This window comes from Motacilla alba, chromosome 24, assembly GCF_015832195.1.
Source record: "Motacilla alba alba isolate MOTALB_02 chromosome 24, Motacilla_alba_V1.0_pri, whole genome shotgun sequence".
Lineage (NCBI taxonomy): Eukaryota > Metazoa > Chordata > Aves > Passeriformes > Motacillidae > Motacilla > Motacilla alba.
In genome coordinates, this window is record NC_052039.1 from 747,764 (window position 1) to 766,937 (window position 19,174).

General features: G+C 48.6%; 1 protein-coding gene across 2 annotated transcripts; it reads left to right on the plus strand.

The window, feature by feature from the left end:
* The first annotated feature begins 1,730 nt into the window (after positions 1-1,730).
* Positions 1,731-19,139, plus strand: KCNJ1 (potassium inwardly rectifying channel subfamily J member 1). 2 transcript variants are annotated; one of them, XM_038161684.1, is made up of 3 exons: positions 1,731-1,885; positions 3,688-3,758; positions 16,371-19,139. In XM_038161684.1, the coding sequence occupies exon 3, from the start codon at positions 16,390-16,392 to the stop codon at positions 17,503-17,505; it is 1,116 nt and encodes a 371-aa protein (XP_038017612.1). In that variant the 5' UTR covers positions 1,731-1,885; positions 3,688-3,758; positions 16,371-16,389; the 3' UTR covers positions 17,506-19,139. The 2 variants fall into 2 exon arrangements, with proteins under 2 accessions (XP_038017612.1, XP_038017613.1); XM_038161685.1 differs by lacking the exons at positions 1,731-1,885; positions 3,688-3,758 and adding an exon at positions 3,769-4,198.
* The last annotated feature ends 35 nt before the right edge of the window (positions 19,140-19,174 follow it).

Consider the following 19,174-nt stretch of genomic DNA (forward strand, 5'->3'; position numbering starts at 1 on the left):
GGAGTCTCTGAAAGCTGGGGAAGGCTATTCTATTTTATAATATTCTTTTGACATGTCTTAGAGGAAAAAGGAAGAAAGCTCATTTGCTTTTAATTTCTCAGTTTTGAGGATAATATTTAACAGAAGTAAATCCCTTTAAGGGCTCAGCTATGCTCTTTGAAGCTAGAGGGAAAAATCCCATTGAGTTTCAGTGCAGAAGAACCAGCCAGATGCTTTGGAAAATTATGTTAAACAATCTGCAGTGTGTTAAGTGATGCAAGAAAATTAATTTGTGCCATCATGAACTGCCAATAGGTGAAAAAGATGGGAATCCTGAGTGTAGTAGATAGGGTATAAAAATAACCAGGTTCTTTCAGGGTGTACCTCATCAATCAGCTCCTGGTAAAGGGTCTGGAGCAATTCCATCCTCAGTTCCTGGTGCTGTAAAAGCCCAAAGGTGTTGGTGTAACACACCTGCCTGCCAGGAGGTGTAACAGAGGGATTGACATGCTCTGCAGATGAAATGGGCTGCCTGAGATCAAATTTGTTATTAATGATGGAGCTATTAGAACAAGGGTGTCTAATAGCAGAGTTAATTCCTTGTTCCTGTGCTTTTGTCCTCACAGCGCTGCGGGGCCAACGCTGCCTCCCTGAGCCACAGAGCTCCTCTGGTTCACTCTGAGCACACCTGGCTCTGCCTAGGTGTTAAAGAACTTGTTTTGAACATCCAAATCCTGTTCCAAATTTCCTCAAGCCTTGGAGGATCCCATCTCCAGCTGTCCCTGGCGGTGGCCAGAGGCACCGGGCGCTTGTTGCTTTATCCCCAAGGGGAGAGCAGCTTCCAGGCTGGTGGTGTTGAGGGAAGAACTCCTTTATTTACAGCACAGCCTCCAAAATTCAGGGATACAGCCTCCCCAGCCATCCTCTGCTGATGGAGAGGGATGGGCACCTCAACAAAGCAGTGCAGCCTTGGACACCTGCCTGAGAGGGAGAAGAGGAGATGCCTCCTGAGCACAAGGGGAACCAGAAGTGCTTTGTCAGACACCTCGTGTCTGTGTGCCTGCAGGTGGGTGGGATCATCCCAGGCCTTGGTCACTTGGTCCCTCAGGATGCAGAGGATGGAGAACTACAAAAGACGGACATTTCTTTAAGCTCCAAGGTGACAGCAGTGCAGAGAGAGACAGCAGCTTCAGTGAGGTTACTGCTGCAGCCCCAATGAGGTGATTCCTGCAGCCCCACAGCAGTGGGGTCACTCCTGCAGCCCCAGTGAAGTCATTCCTGCAGCATCCCTTCTGTAAACAGCTCAGATGGACTCAGGGGTTCAGCTCAAATCTGGGGGGAAGTAAGACCAGGAGTTTGGGCAAGGACACAGCCAGCTCACAGAGCACAGCCCCATTAAATCAGGCTGCAGAGGGTTCTGCAGCAAATGGGGGCATCAAGAGGCACCTGGTTCTTGCCCAAACCATCTCCCCATGCAAAGGCAAGGCCTGGAGCTCACAGGTGGCCAAGGCACCTGTGCCGTGCCTGTGCTGGTGGGGTGGACGCGAAGCTCGGGCGCTGGGCAGCAGCAGTAACTCAGCAGCAGCTCAGCTCCTCCAGGTAAGGCTGCATTACTGTTTAACTCTGGCAGCCCAGCTCTTCACTGCCTCCCCATCCATCCTGCAGCCCATTCCCCTGCCTTCCCCATGCCCCGTGCAGATGAGGCCCAGCATTAATGAGCCATTGCATACAGATGAGCTGGCAGCCAGTCTGACCTGCCACAGCCACACATAAAAGCCAAGGAGGGCCTTGGGCTCTCTTCTCTTGATGCAGGAGCTGCTGGACCCGAGGTCTGTGGGAGTTCCCTGCTCTGGGGGACACAGGCAGCTCCTCTCCCATCTCCCTTCTGCACTGGGTGAGACACAAGGTAAGGGGCTGTGTTCTACTGCTTCTCCACCATATTTCCCTAGAGACTGTCTCTTCTGTCTCCTTGCACAAGTTTGCCATGTCAGGACTACAGTAAGGGAACAAAATATTTTTTTTTTGTGTGTGGAATAGCATGAGTGGATTCTATTCTGCTTTGCCACTGGCTCACCTCTCCTTGGGTAGGTCTTTGCCCCTTCTCTGCCTCCGTTTCTGCTCCCACTAAGCAGCTACTGAGGAGAACACTGCCAAAGAAAATCTCTGCAGCTGCTGGAGTCCCCTCGGCCACCGAGTGCAGCTGATGGCAGTTCAGGCACTGCTCCTCTCTGGCAATGCTGAGTGCATTTCTGGCATGGAGCTAGAAGGGCCTTCAGCCTCAGCTCTGTGAAAAACTGGGGTGGGATAAACTGGTACAAGCTCAGAGCATGTTAGATTTGTGTGGGACCTGCCAGCACTGCTGTTTAACCCTGTGTTAGCAGCAGCCACCTGGGCTTCAAGATGACTTCAGTAACTTCAGAGTAACTGAAGGGCTAATTAGGTGTGTGTAAGTGGACAGTTAATGAGCATCAGCTCAGGGTTTCCACAGCCCTACCTGAGCTGGGAGGTGTTTCAGTTCCCCAGAAGCAACGGCTCAGAGCAAAAGTTCCCCCAGATCAGCTGCAGGAGATGCTCAGAGCTCTAGGAACAAGGTTCTCAAAACTTCTAAAGTTAAAAAAAGTAACCACCCTTAAATTCTCTTCCATTTTGGGCATAACAACGTGTAGTGCATGGTTCACTTCCTTAATCTCACAGTCAATTGCATTTCTCAACCCCTATAAACATCAGCAGGGAAAGAGAAAAATCTGCATATGTGTTAGTAATAAATTTAAAAATCAGGGCATACCACTTAAGGGTTGACTTGTCAGAAAATGGTAATTAAAAGTGTTCCAGCTGACAGTCCTGCTTTAATGAATTATTAGTAATGTTCTCAGAGAACATTTGATGAAAGACACCATAAGAGCTCTTGCTTAAACAAACCAATTTTCTGCATCATGCAACTTCAGTGCACAAGAGGGGGAAAAGCTCCCCTATAGAATTACAAAAATAACCAGGTAGTGGTTTGAATGATCACAAAGGACCAAGTGGCTATTCCTACTCGGCCTGTATTTCCCATACCATGGCCTTTTTCCATAGGTGCTTATCTGAGAGCTGCCACTCTAGAGTTAAACTCTGTCCCAAAGGCCCAAAGAGGTGCAGTGTGAAAGCTTCTCACAGTTACAGGTGTTCTCCATGCACAGGGCAGTGTTCCTGAGACAGGCACAGAGCCTTTGGCTCTGGGTCCCTGATCACAGCTGGGGCTGCAGGACCCCTCCAGGCTCTGCCTGGCAGAGTCTGGGGGAGCTGGACAAGGCAGCACAGAGCACGGGAGAGAGGAGCTGGAGCTGGATGCAGAGGGCATGGAACTCTAGGGATGGGCTCTTTCAGTACCTCAATCAATTGTCCAGTGACCCCTTGTGCCTTTTACTGCTTGGCATCTACTGCAGCTCCTGCAGGAGGTTCTTACTTCCAGACAGAACCTAGGCTGGCAAGAAGACATTGAGGGGAGAGTGTGTGGAGACTTTGAAACACAGCCCTTAGTTGGGAGTGTTGTGTGGAGTGGGGAAGGATGAGGGCAAAGGGCACTAAGCCTTAATCATGGATTTGTGCTTGGATGTGAAGGAGATGGAGGCGGGAGGTGAGGGAAAGAGACTCCCATGCTTCGTTTTCTTGCCATGGGATTCTTGCTGGGCTCCAGCTCCATCCAGATTTGTTGTTTGTCCTTGACAGGAGAAATGTAAGAGTGCAGCTCTGGGAATCCACCTCTCTGGCAGAAGTCCTGTGGACCCACTCCAGCACTGGTGAGCAGCACATCCTGGGGAACTGTGGGCTTCTTGCAGGGGTGGTGGTGGGAGAGGCCCTTCCCAAGAGGAGTTCAGAGCTCCAGAGGGCTGTTCTGGGTTCAGCAGCTCACCTCAGCCCCCTGTGACCAAGGCACATCCCTAAATCTTTGGATTACAGCAGGAATGAGGGCAGTTTGACACGGGAACGGAACTTCCCCTTCCCAGCCAGGCTGCTGCAGGAGTGACCGCTGTGTGTGCCCTGGGCACGCAATCCCAAAGCTGCACCAGCACCACACATCCTGCCTGGACTGCAGCTCAGCCTGCCCACAGAGAAAAGGAGCTTTAGAGCTCAGTTCCAGTGCTCTGGGTCCCCCCCATCAGGAGTCCTGTCCCCAGAGCAGGAGCTGGGAGCAGCACGGGGCTGATGAGGGCTCACCCTCCCTGCTGAGCCTCCTCAGGTAAGGGTTCGTTCCCTTCTTGCTTTGCCCAATATGGTGATTTGAAAGAGCTTGGTTTTGGTGAGGAGGAAAGCAAGGCTGGGACTTGGGAACCTGCTTCCTCTGCAGCATTCCATGAGAAAGGCAAGGGACTTTAACGCAGCTCAGGCTTTAATAAACTCTCCCAGCCACGGTGTGCTGTGGGTAGAGGAGCCCAGAATGGGTAACAAGCTGCCAGGTACTGCTCAAAGCCCTTGGAATGCCCGTCCCAAAGAGAAAACCAGGCAGTTCTGCAAATGTGCATCACAGGGCAGAGCTGCTGCGACCTGAATGGCCACCCTGTGTGCGGAGGTTTGTTAATATCGAGAGGAGTCCCTCTCACTTCTCTTTCTTGTTTAAACTTGGGGGCTGTGTCTAAGCTTGTCACGCTGGGTGAGAGGAGACGCTCTGAAGAGCATCTCCTTCAGCCCTCAAATTTAAACTGCAGCTCTGGTGCCTCTCTTAAATGATCTGCCTAGGCTCTTCAAATGTTTGAAGGGGTAAAGTGAGGTAGAGTAAATCCTTCATGGGTTTTACTCCACTTTGGTAGAACTCTGGAAAGCTCAAATAACATCCCGAGGTTTGCTGCATAATCGAATCCTGCATGAAGTGGCACAACTGATACAAGATTTTTAAAGGTTCATTAATGGCTGAGGTCAGAGCTTCAGTTTTGGAAGTAATTTAGTCCCAGGTTCAACTTAGGTACTTAACAGAAGCAGAAACTTAAAGTAGGAATCTTGGTACCTAGAACTGCTTATGTAGCTGATGATCCAGGGAAGTTTGAAGCAATTCACTTTGAAATGCCAGTTTCTGAGAGCTGAGCGGAATTCTGAGGCACCGGAATCACTTGAATAAGTTCCCTCAGGTTGGTGGAATGAATCACCACCACAGAAAATTCCATCGAGATTTAGGCTCCTAAATGAGTGGGAAGGATGTGAGATGCCTGGACAGGTTAAGCTGTTTTTCCCTGGAAATGAAACAGTGGGATATATGTAAAGGGAGTCTAAGAGGTCAACACTGCTCTCGCTTTTCTGTCTGGTTCTGTCTGGAACATAAGGACCTCCTGCAGGAACTGCATTAGGTGCTGAAAAATAAGAGTCAGAAAGAGCCACTGGGCACTTGGTGATGGTGTAATTTAAATACAAAGCCTCGCACAGTGTGGGAGCTCATCATAAATCCAAACTTAAGACTTTAATTTGCAAAAGGATCTGCAAATCACCTTTATAGTTGTACCCCTCCAAAAGCCATTGCATATTCCCTCTGTTTCACTCCTTGCCGAGAACATTGAGATACTATATTCACAGAACTTTTTTCCCTTAACAGATAATAAACAGGTGCCTGCCAATAAAGCAATGGGGCATCTCTTGAGACTCTCCTGAAATCTGTGCACCATTCCAACTCTGACTGCAGCAAGCTGATGCTGTTACCAGCCCACAGCTCCACACTCAAAACTTTGCAATCGCTGAATTTATCCACCCAACCCCCTCCTTCCTCTGCCATCTTACGAGCAGATGGGGAAACAGGCACAAAGAGGAGAATATTTGTCCCCTAGTACACAAAAAAGTGGAAAGTTGGAAATTCAGCTCAGCTATTTGGACTCTGGGGAAGGCTTTATCACTTGACTGCACTTCCTAGGTTCTGCAGCCAAAAGCCATTAGATTAGGATGGATCAGTTGGGTTTTGGGTTAAGACAGAATCTGCTCCCTAAGTTTACTCCTTGCTGTGAAATAGCAAGGAATGAATGTACTGAATGCTGGTCTCTGACCTTGCTAATAAGTTGATTTAATTTGATTTGATTTTTCAAATGTAGCATCTCAAGTCAGCCATAAACTCTGGAATTAGCATAGCACATCTCGGCACAGGAGAGATTTTCAAGCAGCAGAAGGAGATGAAGTCCGTGCCCAATGAATTTCAAATTACACTGAGGATGAACTCAGCCATATGCATGTCAAACCCAAATTGGGCAGGCTCTGAGTGCAGCAGGCAGCACAGTTATTAATGGCTTACATTTGCTATTAGGAATGCAGAGTAGCTGCTTTGCACCCAGTTTGTTCTGACGTCTCCTCACATCAATGACCCATGTGACGGGTCAATAATTCACTCCGTGCACCCTGCAAGCCAAGAATGTCTTGTAAGTCAATTACACTCCTAGAAATAATTAGGAGCACAAAAGTAACTGGAGGATGGGGATAGAAAAAGCCTTGCTGGTGAAATATTGCATATCCCAGGCAAAGCAGAGTGTTCCTGCCTTTAGATGTGCAGCTCGTGCTCCCCAGCACCTTCCAAGGGCATTGAGCATTCCCCTGACAGCAGGAAATGGCCTGAAAAGGGGCAATTTTCAGTGCCAGTATTTCAGGCAATAACCAGGTTCCTGTGTAACTAAAAGCTATTTTCTTTCTGCAGGAGATGTATAAAAAAGTAGGACATTAGGCAAATAGCTGCCTGCTGAGATCTGAGCCTCAAAATTGTTTCTGAAATTTGTTTAGCTTCCATGGCATTAAACTGTAATAAATCCCAGGAACATTTTAAGCAATCTGCTGGGCACAAGCAGACTCTAATCCAGATGGACAAAATCTGCTTCATCAGACCCTGTAGGAAAGAGCACAAAATGCCTTTAGCAGCTCTGGGTTCAGCTGGGAAGTTCTGAAGCCAGGCTTCTCACAGCCTAGGTCTTGGGCTGAGCCTAAAGGCCACAGCAGGGGCTGCAGGCTGTGCTCTGCACCCCTGGAATTAGGGCTGTTATCCACACCTTGGGAGGCAGCCAGGGAGAGCTGAGGGATGGAAATTGCTGAGGTGAGATTGGAATGGCACTGGATGTTGTTGAAAATCATGGGAATCAGGCCTCAGGAACCAGGGGCAGGACAAAACCCATCAGTCCCAGTCTGGAGCACTTGTGATGGACAGGAATCCTCCCAGCCACTGGTGTCTGGTCTGTGATTGTGCAGCCTGGACTGGTTCATGGTGGAGCATCAGCCTGCAGGGGCCAGCCTGAGCAGCTCAGGAGAGCAGGGCCAGGGAGCAAAAGGGGAGCAGGGAAAATCAACAGGGAGTGGCTGATGTGCTTCAGTGTCAGCTCAGCTCATCACATGGGCAGACACTTAAAGGAATTCACAGGGCAGAAAACCTGTATTATCCAAAGGAAAAGTGCATCTGTTCAGGAATGCAACAAATCCTTTCCCTTTTGAGCAATTCTGTGGGATCATGAGAGGTTTCTTTGCTTTCTGGAGGTACAGGGAGAATTAAGAGGCTGCATTCTCCCTGATCCTCCCATTCCCTGTGGTGCCACTGTAGCCCAGCTGACTTTGACTGCAGATATCAGGGAGGGCCTTTATGCTTCTGAGGTAAAAAGTGAGTTCAGAAGCTGAAGTCCAAAATGTCTATTAATGGAGAGCAAGTCTGGAGTGATGTTCCTTTCACCACATCTGCTGGGAAACTGAATGAGAGGCAGGACACATTCAGAGGAACCTAGCACATGCCCATGAAGCACAGGGTCTGTTAATACTCCTGTCTGAGAGAGACTGATCCTACATACAGAAGTTCAGGAAACAAGGACAATTTGACTGCAAAACCAAAACAAAGCCAAATCCAAGCAACAGCGGAGTCAGGAACAGACAGAACAGTAGCAGAAGAACTAAGAGTAGAAAAGCCCTCTGTAAACTATGTACTTGTGGGATTTACTATGAAAGTACTGTTATTTAAAGACGGGGATGTGAGGTGCTAAGTCGTGAGCAGCACAGAACTCGGGCTGCAGTGCAGCCTTTAATCCCTGGCAGGTGAGACAAGCAGAGCTGGGAAATGCTTCACACACAGTGCAGTGATGTGAATGATCCAAGGGAAGAGTTCCACTCACGCTTTGATCTTGAGAGGAAGCCTTCCTCACTTTGTTCTGTGTTTACATGAGGAAAGAGAAAATGGGAAAGAACTGCCTTCTGTGGGAAACAAATCGCAATAAATTCTATTTATAGCACAGTGGTGCTCCTGAAAGGTCCCAGAATCCCTGACAGCTTGCCCAGGGATCACTGCAGTTACTACTGAAGCAATTGTACTACTCTAACAGGGCAGGGCAGAGGGTGCTGGGCACTAAAACAACACCTGGTGAAACCCCAGCCTCAGCCTTAAAATAGCCTCAGACTTGCATGTAAAGTAGAGAAATGATTCTTATTTCCTTTGCAGTCAGGGACCAGGAGTTAGAGAGAGATGGAAACATCTGAGCATGCAGAGTCAGGGCCCCAGCTCAGCAACTGCTGTTTCCAGGCCAGCGAATCCTCACATGAACCATCTCAGGGGGCTGGGCAGCGCAGCTCCCACCCATCACATCCTGCTGTACATCTCCAAGCCTTTCCTCTCCAATCCTGCTGTCTGGGAAGTGCTCAGGGGCTGCCATTCCCCATGGAAACCTGGCAAAGCAGGGTTTGAGTCTGGCTTATCCAGACCAGTGTGACAGACCTCTGTGCTCTGCTCGGATTATTGGCACCCAGCCAGCACAGCACAGGGGGAGTTTAGAAACCAAAGTCACCTTGGTAAGCACCAAAGTCTGGGCTGCTGGAATTACAGCCTCAGGTGAGGACAGTGCTCTTCACATTCCATGGAAACATTCCCCCGCTGACTGGGGTTTTCCCTGGTGCTGTAAGCAGGGGAGAGATGGCAGCAGAGCAGTGACCCCCAGGGTGGCACTCACACCAGGGCTACCAGCAGCTTTTTGTATCCCAAAACCACAGAGCAGTCCTTCCTGCTGCAGTCCCACACAGGACTGGGGTTTCTTTGCCTTTCCCTTAGCTTCCTCAGGCTCCCACACAGGCAGCCTCCCATCAAATCCTGCCCTAAGGATGCAGTATGGCTGTGGCAGGGCCAGCCAGCCCCTGGGTGTGTTCTGAGCACCCCTTCCCATGTCCCAGCTCCACACCTGGAACTGCTCTCTGAGCTACCGTGGGGGGGCTTTCTGTCACTCGGCATTTGCTGTCTGGTTTTTGTCCTTGTGCAGAGCCCAGGCAGAGGAGCTGCAATGCTCCTCCTGTGCCCTGAGTGAGGAACCCTTTCCCAACCCACTGAGGTGACCAGTGCTGAGCTCTCTGCCCCCAGCCCGGAGCTGGGGCTTGTCTGGGGCAGTAGCACAGCAGTATTAGCTTAAATCCACCAGCACTTTGGGAAGAAAGCCTGGATGGGAGCAAAGCTTTCATCTGCCAGGGAGTGCTGGGTGCTGAGGGATCTGACAGCAGAGCAGGGTCAGACCTGTCCGTGCTCACAGGTGCTTCTGCATTGGCAAAGTCTGTCCCCTGCTGTGTCCCCAAGCCCAGAACCAGCTGCCTTTGGGCTCTGCAGCAGCTGTGACTGACACTTGACATTGCCAGCCTGGAGAAACACCACGGAAGTTAATGATTCAACCCCTTAAATGCCTCAGCAAAGAACACCAGCATGGGCAATGTGCAGAACTGGCTCACATGACTCTGCCCGTTTCCCCTGTGGCTTTTTGGGGGTGTTTATGCAGCATTTGCCTTCCAGCCTTGCTGCTGAGGGTTCACTGCATTCAGATCAATCCCACATGTCCAGGTGAGAACCCATTTCCATCTGCCCTTCTCACACATTCACAGGGCAGAGCCTTTGTCTGGCAACACAGAGCAGAAGCAGCCACACGAAACCTGCCTTTCTCCATTAACCATTTCAGCTAAAAGGCTTTATGTTCAAGGCTCCTCAGCCCATCAAAATCAATTGTCTTAAAGTAGAACGGAAATCTAGTGCAACACTGGGGGTGAGTTAAATCTCTATTTTTTTTCTCATGCAACCACAACATGTCACACACAACTCTACTGCAATGAGAATTATTTGCAGGTATTTTTTGGCCAAATTAAAAATCCCAAAAGATATAATTTGCTTGAGAAATTATTTCTCCTAGACAGCAATTTCCTACTAAAACCTGAATATTTTCAGTGGAAACCTATTTGTCTGAAAATATAAATGAGTTCTTCTGAGAAATCCTGTTGGGAAGGCAGCTCAGCTCCCAGTTCTCTGTGTGCAGAGGCAACATCCCAGCATGGCTGCACCTGAGCTGGTGCCTGGGAATTCCCTGTCCCAGCAGAAGGTGCAGCAGGAGGTTCAGGCCAGCCATGGAACTTACCTGGCACTGCAAAAATATCCAGCCATGATCTTTCCCCTGGTGCCTGTGAAGTAATTTTAGTAGATGGTTTTGTACAGCCAGAGGTGTTTCCAAGGGCCAGGACAGGAGGAAATTCTGCTTCTGCTCCTCTAGCAAACCCTTCCCAGGTTTGTGTATGGGATGTGTCCTTTGCTCTCCCTCAGCTGGAGCCTTTAACTCTCCCCCAGCAAATGCAGCCCTGGATTAATTTCTGTGCAGCACTAATTACAGTATTATTAATTGCTAACAATGACAGTAATGTCTTTATTGCTGTAAATCCTTTATTTATACATCTGAGGTAAATATTTTAACCTTTGAGGACCTCAAACACTCCTAAGCTTTCAGAAAACAAGATTTGCTTGAGTCTCCAGTGCTGCAGTGCCTGTTCTTTCATTTATTCACTGGCCTGTGTTCCCAGAAGGGAATTATTTCTTCCCCTTAGATCTGGAGGGGGAACTGCAGCCCCTCCTTTCAAACCATGTGTACAGGGCACAGCATTCCTGGGTGGAATTAGTGACTGTTTGTTGTCACAGAAATATGATGGAGAGTGGCTCCAAGGGGCACCCAAGTCACACTGGGGCTGCTCAGCAGCAGCACATCAGCACCAAACCCTACAGGCTGTAGGGTTACCAGGAACAAAGCACAGTGAGATGATCTCATGTAAGGCAGAGGGGCAGAACCCCCCGGGCAGGGCAGGGCAGCACTTCTGAGGTTACTGAGTCCCTTGAGCAACCAACTGCTCCTGTGGAGTCCCTACATCCCACGGATGTCAGAGCTGGCAGGGTTCTGCTCCTGCAGTCAGGACATGAGGAGAAAAAGGGACGGGACAGTACATGTCCTGGTTATGGCCCTGCTGGCCTGGCCTGGCCAGTCCTGCTTCGTGCAGGTCTGAAACAGGAGGAGACCTCCCCCTTCTCCCTGCTTACACAGAGCTGTGTACTCCCACAGAATCTGGGCTGGGACACACCTCTTCCAAGGATATTCCATTTTCCCAGGGGATATTATGGACTATGCCCAGCTCCCAGGCAGGCAAGCAGGCAGGTGTCCCTCTGGCTGTCCTGATGGAAAAGGGCAGCTCGGAGAGCTCACAGTAATTCTGTTTAGCAGGAGAGAGGGCAAGGCAGGGGATAAGATCCTTTGGGGTATCCACTTGAAATTCCACTTGGGCTTTAGGCAAATGCAGTCCCTTGGGCTGGAGCTGTGACAAGACTCCAGCTTAGCTCTGAGCCGGATGGAAGGATCACATTTCCCACATGGAGCTGGCATGTCAGGCGACACTCTGAGGCACAGCCACAGTGTTAAGAGCTCCAAGCTGCTGCCAAGGATAAATATTCCATGGTGGCATTGCCAGGGCCAAGAAGGAACCTTGCCAGTGCCAGCAGGTCTGGTCCCTTGGCAGATGCGTCCGTCAGGAGGATGCTCAGAGGATGGTTCAAATCAGGATCTCTACAGACAGAACCCAAGGCCACCTGGCTGCTGCAGGGACCTTAGATTTTCTTCCACTCCCAACTGATTCAGCTTTCTGTGGCAGTCCTTGATTCTGATTTTGATATAAAAAACAAGACAGAATAATGCAATTGTATCCCCTTCCTACAGGCCCATTCCTGCTCCATCCCATCCCAACAGGCCTGTTCTTTCTCGCCATGCCATGCCATGCCATGCCATGCCATGCCATGCCATGCCATGCCATGCCATGCCATGCCATGCCATGCCATGCCATGCCATGCCATGCCATGCCATGCCATGCCATGCCATGCCATGCCATGCCATGCCATGCCATCCCGGCCCATTCCTGCTCTGCCCAGGGCAGCTGGCAAAGGGCAAAAGAGCTCTCCTCCCTAAAAGGCTCAGCAGTGAAGCAGCCAGCAGATAATACACCATGAGAGTAAGTGTTAGAGATTGCTATTCTAATAAAAATGGATTTGATAAGGTATTAGGGATTGGATATTTCACGTACTTTGTTCAGAGAAAGTTCAACAAAAAGAAAAACACAGAAAGGCCTGAAAGAAGATCTGAGTTTTGCAAAGAACTGAACAGGACTGAAAAAAATAATCCTTTAACTCTGTATCCCCTTTCTTCTACTTAAGCTGCTTAGAACTTCCTCTGAATCCCTAACAAAGATGTGTTTCTAGGCAGGCTGTGGGCTCGGGAGCTGCTCTGTCTCCCCCCAGTGATCCCCTTGGCTCCCTCACCCACTGCTGCCAGGGAGGGAAGGAGTCTAGAGCCACAGACACCAAACTTCAGAGACAGAGCAGGAGATGGAACCTTGTTCTTATCAGGCTCCCATCAAACATTCAACACCTTTTCCTTCCTCCCCCCTCTGATCTCCTCAAGGGCTGCACGTGGCTGGGATTAAAACCAATTCCCTGGTCTAAAACTTACCCAAGGAACAATTGAACGTCATTATCCCCCACATCCAAACTTTTCAAAACAGACCAGCTGAAAGGAAGTAAGAGCAAAGAGAAGCACTCAGTAACATTCCTGAGGGAGCAGAGGAGCTCCAGCTGCTCAGGACCTGCAAGGATTGGTGTCAGCCACTTGCAGGGCTGCAGAGAGCAGGCAGAAATACAGGCAGCAGCTCTCAGATATTTGGGGTGGAGGCGCTGCTGGAGTGCTGGGAAAGCTGAGAATGGAAACATGGAAGTTTTTCCTTCCTCTGGTGATCACTGGGAAATACAAGACTGGGCCAGGGAAGTGGGACCTCTGTGTTTCCACAGCTAACCTTGACAGGTCGTGTTTATTCATGGGGTTTTTATTGGTGAATGTCCCCCTGTGCAGGACCCGGAGCACTGCACCCTCTGTAAACACTCCATGCCTGGGGACAGCAGCATTCCCCCAGTCCCACAACACAGAATTCCACACTCCACACAGACAGCAGTGCCCTGTTCTGGGGCCAACAGGAAACATACCTGGTAAACATTAGCTAGGATGTAGTCAGGCACCTTTGCTGATTTGAATTAAAAGGCTTTTAATTGCTGTATTATATAACTTTGTATAATCTTCTCCAGACAGTCAGTGATATGCTCACAGCATGCTTATCCAGGAGGGAATTTTTCTCCTGCTGAAGCAAATCAACACATTTCAGCTGTATGTGGGGGCAAAGGATTTGTTGAAAGGAGAATTCCTTTGTCAACCTGCCTGAAGAGAGGTGTAATTCTTCTGCCTCTTTGATCTGCTCCAGGGTAGCTTAAGCAGGGCTGGTAAAGGAGCCTCAGAAGGGGCCATGGATAATTTAAAGAGGCAGGAGAAGAATGGTGGAATTGGGGACCTGTTTTGAAGGATCCAGGCTGAGCATCTTGTTCTCAGCTCTTCTCTGGCTGTTATCTGTTCAGCCGCATGTCCAAATCATCACCCAAATTCCAGGGGGTTTCCAGTGGAGGCTGGATCAGAACTGTGACAGTAATTTATCATGACCCCTACTGTGAGGACATGGGCAGATTAGAAACCAGAATTCCTGCAGATTTCTCCCCTTCACACCTATTCCCTGAGGTCAGGAGCCCCTCTACGCTGAAGGAGTGCATGTGCAGCTCATGATGTACAAGGTGAGGCATCCCAAAATTTTACCCTGCTGTTCTGGTAAAGGCAATGTTCACATTCCTGCAGAAAATGAACACAAGGGCCAGCTGAAGTTGGGTGCTTTTGCACAGTAAGTCTAAACCCTGGAAAATTTCTTGGAATAATGTGTTGCACAGGAATATTTTATTTCTGCTCAAACTATGCATTAACATGGACATATTAAAAATGCATCAGGAAAATAAAACTTGAGAATTGCTCAGGAAAGTGTGACCTCATTCCCCTTTCCTTGAATACAGGCTTAAAGTTTAACCTCTGTCAGTTCCATATGCAGCCAATAAATTCAACAGCAAAACGGTGAAAAGGTACAGTACAAAGTGACCTTCATTTCTTTCTTTTATTGAGCAGGGGAGGAAGGTGATTCAGTCCAAGTGCAGAAAGAAGGCAGCTGTAAGAGACATAGAAATGAGTTTATTCTGAAGGCTGCTGATAGGACATGATATAATAGAATTACTTCTGGCTTTACAAAATGCAATTATTTTGTACTTAGACTCCGTCCTTGATCATTTTTTGTTTTTTTGCTACTGACTGACGCCTGTGAAGGTGTTTTCTGGCACCTGTAACTGGGTCCAATGGGAGGATTTCTGCTTTAGCCAGCTGAGACATCGGGCAGCTTTTCTAAATTAATATTACAAGGTAAAGGGACCTTGCCAAACAGCAATTCTTGACTTCATAAAGCAGTTGTGGTTGCAAGGGGACCCTCAGAAGGGGCACTTGGTGCTCCCTGTGTCAGCTGTATGACTGGCACACACTTCCCCAGTGTTTAAATGGCTGCAGTTAAATGAGACACATTTCACAAGAAACTCCCACCAGTGTCTAATGCTCACTTGGGATTATCCTCATTTTGGATATATGAAATTAGAGTTTAGGAGAGGTAAACAGCTCCTGCCACAAATACTTAGGCACATGAAATCAAGCAAAACTTGGACAGTCCACTTGCCACCAATTTGAGCTCAGGCATTTTGCTGCTGACCAAAAGGAAGCCTGGGTGGGCTGGTGATAGGAGGCAGGGTTTCAGATAAGGGTTTAGCCTCTTTAGCTTGCTCTAACAAAGTCATCCCTAAGGCTTTTTTTACTGTCCCCTCCTATTGGGAAGGTAAAGTAACAACAGAAACACAAAGCCCTCGACATCTCCTCGTTCCAGGTGCACTCACCGGTTTTCCCAAAAGAAGCATCCCCTGGTAGCTGTAGGAACCCCAAACCCTCTCTCTGTGTGGCTGGGGATTCTCCTCCTCAGAGGAGAGCTCAGAACAACCCTGTGTGAGTCAGCCCTGGGAATATTTTCCCTTCAAGTTCTTTCTTTGTTTGGAAGCTGCAGCATTTTGCCCCAGGACACATAATCACAGCACACAGCTCATTCAGGCACTCGAGAAGGATTTTGTTCAACAAAAGCTAGATAAAAAGGCACACATGGGTCATGGGCAGGCTCACTGTGCACTAACAACATCCTCTCTGGCAACCAAACACATTTTATGCTTCAAGGGTGATAAACTCAGAAATCAATGATTTCTAAGAACACTCCTAAGTTTTGGGTCAAAATCAGGCCCTAGGATGGTCCAGGAACACCCCAGGCAGTGTCTGATTCTGCAGTACATCAGCCTGTCCTCACACCTGTGTGTCTGAGGAACTCCAAGACTGGAATTCTTCAGACATAGGTTGATCAAAATTCCAGTCTGAACACATCTGTAGCATTTTCTCCATCAATGACTCTTATTCCCTGGGCCTCTTGTTAACATGGTTGGACATACAGGACAAAATAAGACGGACAGAGAGATACACTTTCCTTTAAAGGATCAGGTTCAGAAACCCATTCTTAGTCTTAGCATTGCCTTTGTGGTGAACAAACTCCCAAATTTTCCTGCTAGAACTTCATCTTTTCTTTTGTTCTCACTTAATAATCCTATTTGAGATGCTTGTGTGATTCCAGGGTCTGAATTTCACACCTCCAAACCCATCTCTAACCATGCTAAAAATAACTGCGTGTCTGGTTTAATTGTGCCTTCTGCATCTGCTCCCCTCTGTCCCTAAATTTCCTATCCACGTTTCATCCAGGGTCTCCTAATGTTGAGATGCACACAAAACTGCATCAACACACCAGGATTCATCTCCTAAAAGGCCTCCAAACCCAGCAGTTTTGCCCACACATGCCCATGATGGAGTTATTGCTGCTTCAGGCTTCACTTATACAACTGAGCACAGGACAATATTAACACTTGACTGCTCAAAGTTTATTGAGCAAGCCTAAATGATTGGTTTTTGCTGGAATGCTCCTTAGGCAAGGAACTCTTGAGTTTCCTCACCAGCTTACTGGAACTCTTCCCCCCCAGCTGCGGGAAAATATGCAAATTATATAACTTTGTCCTAATCAAGCGTCTTGAGCCCGTGTCAGAGTTTCCTCCTGGCCTGCAGGTAGAGGTTAAATTGCCCTGGTGGTTGTCTCTCGCCCTGCAGAGCCCTGTCAGCAGCGGGGATGTTCAGCTACCTCCGGGAGCGCTTCACCAGCCACCTCCGGGAGCGCAGCCGGCGCCGGGCCAGGCTCGTCTCCAAGGATGGGAGGTGCAACATCGAATTTGGCAACGTGGAACAGTCCAGGTTTGTCTTCCTGATCGACATATGGACAACCATCCTGGACCTCAGGTGGAGGTACAAGATGACCATCTTCATCTCGGCCTTCCTGGGCAGCTGGTTCCTGTTTGGGCTGCTCTGGTACGTCGTGGCCTACATCCACAAAGACCTGCCCGAGTTCAACCCCTCCATCAACCACACCCCGTGCGTGGAGAACATCAACGGCCTCACCTCAGCCTTCCTCTTCTCCCTGGAGACCCAGGTGACCATCGGGTACGGCTTCAGGTGTGTCACAGAGCAGTGCGCCACTGCCATCTTCCTGCTCATCTTCCAGTCCATCCTGGGTGTCATCATCAACTCCTTCATGTGTGGGGCCATCCTGGCCAAGATCTCCAGATCCAAAAACCGGGCCAAGACCATCACGTTCAGCAAGAACGCTGTCATCAGCAAGCGTGGGGGAAAGCTCTGCCTCCTGATCCGCGTGGCCAACCTCCGCAAGAGCCTGCTGATCGGGAGCCACATCTACGGGAAGCTGCTGAAGACCACCATCACCCCCGAGGGGGAGACCATCATCCTGGACCAGGTCAACATCGAATTCGTAGTGGATGCTGGCAACGAGAATCTCTTCTTCATCTCGCCCCTCACCATTTACCACATCATAGACAAGAACAGCCCCTTCTTCCACATGGCAGCAGAAACCCTCCTGCAGCAGGACTTTGAGCTGGTGGTGTTTTTGGATGGCACTGTGGAGGCCACCAGTGCCACCTGCCAGGTGAGGACGTCCTACATCCCCGAGGAGGTGCTCTGGGGGTACCGCTTCGCTCCCATCGTGTCCAAGACCAAAGAAGGGAAATACAGAGTGGACTTCCAGAACTTCAGCAAGACAGTGGCTGTGGAGACTCCCCACTGTGCCTTCTGTCTCTACAATGAGAAGGAAGCCAAAGCCAAAGAGAAGAAAGGTTATGACAATCCTGGCTTTGTCTTGTCTGAAGTCAATGAAACCAGCGACACAAAAATGTAGTGCCAGGCATTCGTGGGGCTGAGTTTTCAGAGAGAATTCAGTCTTGAGAGGATTAATAAATAATCAGTAAAACAAAACAGAAAGACAGGTTTGGGTTTGCTCTAACCCAGCATTTGTTTTCTCAAAAGCCTCCAATCAAAGAGGAGCAGCATACCAGTGATCGCTATTTAACTACACTATGTATATTTAATAGAATTTATATTTTTATATCCATGGGACATTTAATGAAGCTGCTATGTTGGAATGTCCAACTCACTGAAGTTTTCAGGGGCATGCAAAGGTGTTAAAAACCCTGAAAAGAATGGAAAGAAATTTTAGGACATTAAAGATACACAGCTGCTGGAAGGAGAACGCGAAAGGTGAGACAGAAGGCAAAGCTAAAGAAACCTAAAGGACTTAGGAGCCAAAACCTCAAAAAATTTTCTGGTTTCCAAAGTCCTCTATGAAAACAGAGTCTCTGGCTCTGGAACTTGAGCACCTTTGAATGTTCTGGAACAATTCCTTCCCTCTTTTTTTGGGGCTGGTACAGCTGCAGGACAGAGCAGTAAGGGATGGGACAAGCCTAGGAAATAGAGAAGACAGAGCTTGGGTGAAGCTGCTGCATCTCCAACTCCAAAATGTGACTTCTTCCCTCTGAAAGCCTTTGACTCCTTTCAGGGAAAAAGAGCCAAATGGAAATGACAAGTGAAAAACCAAGTTGAAGCAGAGACCCACTCTGGGACAAAAGGAATTTTGCAGCTTATTCCCAGCTGTCCCAGCCTTCAGCTGCTCTTCACTGCCCCAGGAGCTGCCTGGATGGGGAATAGGGAACCATTTGAAGACAACTCTCCAGAAAGGTGGGGAGATGGAGAACACATTAATTCCTTCACACCTGGCAGAAAGCACTCCACTGAGAGAAAAGAGGAAGTTCCCAGCTCTGGGTGTATCCTTCCAGAAAATCCCCAATACAAACAGAGATTATCTTCCCCTTTGAAGCACAAAGGTTTTGTTCAAACAAAAACAGAGCCCAGGAGCCTCCTACCAACATTTGGCTTCAGATTTGGTTCCAAACTGTTCATCCCCCCACGGCCAAACGTGCATACCTACAGGAAACAACTCCTGCTCAGTGGGAGCTGAGGAGTGCTGAACATTTCCTGGTGGTGATTTTTGACATAAACGCAACAAGAAGCTTCAATACCTTTTTAGTGAATTTCTACTTCCTCACAGTCAGGTTTTTTTCCCCCCCAATTCATTCTGTTACTGAGAGTCCTAGTGGCAGACCAAAGAGTTTTTGGGAACTCTTCCCAGTGATGTAACTCAACTCATAAATTTTCAATGCTGTGGTAAAATGGAAATAGTGTTAAAAGCTGCTGGACTAAGTGGTTTTAGAAGAAGGGGAGAATTCAGCAGGTCAGATGATGACAAGAGAAAATTGTGGTGCAAGTGAGCATGGTGTGAGTCCAGAAATCAAACTCTGGGAACCAGGAGTGTTCAGGCCATAGTCCCAGTGTAGTGTGAACTCCCCTCTTGGGTCAGAACAAATCACTCTACTCTGTATCTCCAATTTGCCATTGGTAACACAGGACATAAACACTGACATTGTACAGAGAGCAATGATATGAACAATTATGTCACTAAAGCACTTTAAAAGCCAATTGTCAGCTGTGTCAATCTTTCCTCCGTGCACCAC